Here is a 3,766-nt window from a genome sequence, read left to right as displayed (position 1 = left end):
TAAATAAAATTTTCAATAGTTCTGAATAAGTAAGAAAATTCACATAGTGAATCCCATTTATAATTCACAGTGTGAATAATTTTAAATTTAAAATTTACCTTATTGTGAATTTAACAATTTACTCTTTAAAGTTTGATGTATATTTAATTTTTTTTTTTTTTTTTTGCAGAGACAATTCATATTTGACAAAAATATCCCTTTCAATGAAAGATTTGTTAAATTTGAGTCAAATATCAAAGATGCAATGAAAAAGGACAAAGAACTTCTGACATTTGAAAAAGTTCACTTGGTAATAAACTGCTCTTTTTGTTGAATATATTACATATTTTAAACAATGTTTAACAATTTAAATTATTAAACTTTTGACAGGTGTTTTTACCAGTTCATCAAAAAAATCACTTTTACATCATCTGCATAAACGTAGAGGAACCATCGGTTGATGTCATTGACAATAGGAATTCAGTTGCAAAGTTTTCTAGAGCTTATCATGATGCGCCTAATGAATTGGTAAGAATAGTAAATTTACATTATAAATATAAATATTAATAGACTGATAATCTAAATAAAATAATAATTATAGAAAATGACAATTTCTTTTTTTCAGAAAATACTTTTTAGTAGGTACGTGATGAGGGTCAATCACAAATCAGCTTCAACTTTGGAGGGTGTTGAACCAAAAAGGGTGAACATGAATTAACGCACGAAGGATAATCATGTTGACTGTGGAATTTTTTGCATGTGTCATATGGAGACATATATGGGAGATAAAACAGTAAATTGGACATGTGGGTTGCTAAAAGAATCAAAACAACAACAAAGTGTGTTAAACGATTTATGCATTAAGTATTTGACAAAGATACTAATGAGTGTAGGGATGAGCATTAGAACCACCGGAACCGGAACCAGAATTGGTGATAAGTCCGGTTACCGGTTCTCCATTTTTATGAAAACCGGTCCCGGTTTGACATTTTTTTCATTTTTTAAAATGCGCATAACTCGTTCATATGAAGTCGAAATTATTTGATTTTTTTTCCAACATGTAATTTGGAGTTTGTATTTCATTTTTGACGGTACAAAATATGTTTTGGTTAGATATTGAATCAGACACATGCCCCGAAAGAAAGCATATCGATGTTGCGTTTTTTTATTTCAGCATTATTTTTTTGTTTTTTTTATATGTCCCATTTTTTAAATGTGTATAACTCATTCATATGACGTTGGAATCACTTAATTTTTTTTCCAGCATGTAATTTGATGTTTGTAGTTCATTTTAGACTATAAAAACACATATTTTGGTTAGATATTGAATCCCTGAAAGACAACATATCAATGCTACGTTTTTTCCTGTTTCTGCATTTTTTATTTTTTTGGAATCTGTCCCCGTTTTTAAAATGCGCATAACTCACTCATATGAAGTCGGAATTACTTGATTCTTTTTTCATCATGTAATTTAGTGTTTGTACTTCAATTTAGAATGTAAAAAGTCATAATGTGTTTAAATATTGAATCATTTACAAGCTCCAAAAGATAGCATATAATCTATAGTATTTCAACCGGTTCTACTTTGAAAAATAACCGAAAAACCGGGACCGGAACCGGAACCGGAACCGGCACTAGAACGGCGGTCCGGTTCCCGGTTCTTATAATATACGAAAACCGGTTCCAGTTCCAAACCAGTCCGGTTTGAGTGACGCAAACACATACATGTCAAAAATCATTGCACAAACAACTAAGTTCGCAAAAAAGACTAATGAAGAAATAAAAGATTTGCTCAACAAGGGATGGGGAAAAAGGGGAGAAAGGATATAGTACTTCAAGAATTGGAAAAAGAAGTGTAAAACTTAAAACTTAGTTTTCTATTCATAATTAGTATAAGTTTAGATGCACTTTAATTTCTTTAAGAACATATACATGCTTGTTATGTTACAATTTGATGTTAGTTTCTATATCAAATATAATGAACTTTACTAAATACTTAAAAGATGTTTATATTTTCATGTGAATGTCTACATGTATGTTATACAATTACATGTTTTATTAAAAATATGCTATTGGTGTGTGTGTCGGTGGGTGGGTGGGGGAGTGATTATATTTCTACTTTGAATAAAGAATTGAAAGTGAATTGTCATTTCATACATTTACTTCATTTCTTTTTGTCTAAATGATTAAATGTTAATGTAATAACAATATAATATATTTAGAAAATTTACATTGTTTATATGTTAACATTGTGAAAATTTTATATCTCAGATTCACAATTTGAATTACAGTACATATTATAACATGTATATTTTATATGTGAGGTTCACAATGTGAATTATGGTACGTATAGATCATTAGAACAATTAATAGTTGAGATTCACAATGTGAATTAAATTACATTAAGACAATCTTTAACATGAAAATTTTAAATATGAGATTAACAATAATATACATAAATTAAATCATTAGCATGAAAATTTTATTAGAAAAGATTCATAAAACTAACAATAAAAAAATATCTTTAACCAAAAACAATAAATTTGAAAAAAATATATTCTATTATTAGAAATAAAGTCTAAAACAATGAATATCAAAATTAACATCAATATTTCAACATTTCTATCCATTGAATGATCATTACAAAAATCAAATCTTATTTTAGTAGTCTTAAAAAGAAAAAAATAGAAACAATCAGCCTTCTATAACCTCAGATTCTAAATCAAAATTCTTTAACCTCAAAATGCAACTCCTAGCATTGTGATTTGGTTTATGACATAAACTGCACAACCTAGAACCCTTTTTAGATTTCTCAATCACTTTCTCTCTAGTGCTCTTGATTCTTTTACCATTGGCCCATCCCCTTTTTCTGATCCCCTCTGGATTATGAATGTTGATAACATTAGGTACTGCAGCTCCAATAATTTTTTCAATGTGAACTGATCTACTCGAAGATGCCCTTGATGAGGTACATAAAGGAATACCACTATCAACCTCCTGAAGTTGCCTTATATATTTAGCTAACTCCTCCTCATTATTTTCTATCTTGTTAATGGACAAACGAAGAATAGCACACGCATCTTGAATCAAACACTCATTTTGACTGCCTTTATGAGGATATGAGTACTTTTTCCTCAACAATCCATCAGCTATGATATCTTTTCCCAATCTCCTCAAAATGAAATTTGATGGAATTTCATCATACTCTTTCATATTTAATATGAAAAACATATGACAACATAACAATCCTTCCTGGACAAAAAGCATGCAGCTACAACTGATGCTAATGCTATCACCCCTTCACTAAATACAACCTACAAAATTATCATTAATAAACAAATTAATATGTCAATAAGAAATTCTATATCATACCATTCGATAAAAACTATACAAATTAACATCGATTCACATTATTAATCAACATAACAATAGAAATCATAATATTATAATATAAATATGTACTTCAAATCAAATTCACAAAAAAATACATATTCCATACTAATCTAATGAAAAGTACAAGCCAATTTATAACTCTATAAAAATTCACACCGTGAATTAGTAAAACATCTTACATTCATAGTGTGAATTTTTAAACTACATTTTATATTTAATAAACTGTATTAGGAAAAAGAGACATACCTTGTAACGAGTATTAGGACAATGAGAAGGAAGACTATTTTGATAAAAATCATCAGAATCTTCATCCTCATTCACATTTTTTACAATAAACTTTTTTTTTCTTCTTATCTCTCAAAACATAAACACAAATTTGTATAACTCTTTTTGA

At 28.3% G+C, this 3,766-nt stretch overlaps 1 protein-coding gene across 1 annotated transcript; it reads right to left on the bottom strand.

Annotated features, from left to right (window-relative positions):
• Positions 1 to 2,673: 2,673 nt before the first annotated feature.
• Positions 2,674 to 3,192, bottom strand: LOC145067435 (uncharacterized). The gene has a single exon (XM_079014576.1). The coding sequence runs from the start codon at positions 3,190 to 3,192 to the stop codon at positions 2,674 to 2,676; it is 519 nt and encodes a 172-aa protein (XP_078870702.1).
• Between the last annotated feature and the right edge of the window lie 574 nt (positions 3,193 to 3,766).

Source organism: Lactuca serriola, chromosome 8, assembly GCF_051521515.1.
Source record: "Lactuca serriola cultivar US96UC23 chromosome 8, Lser_US96UC23_V15, whole genome shotgun sequence".
In the NCBI taxonomy this organism is placed as follows: Eukaryota; Viridiplantae; Streptophyta; class Magnoliopsida; order Asterales; family Asteraceae; genus Lactuca; species Lactuca serriola.
Note: the sequence above shows the minus strand (reverse complement) of the source record. Positions and strands in the feature narration are given on the sequence as shown.

What these genes read in the sequence shown, in the direction of transcription:
- LOC145067435 (XM_079014576.1), bottom strand. Translation starts at nt 3,192, where the DNA reads ATGAAAGAGTATGATGAAATTCCATCAAATTTCATTTTGAGGAGATTG.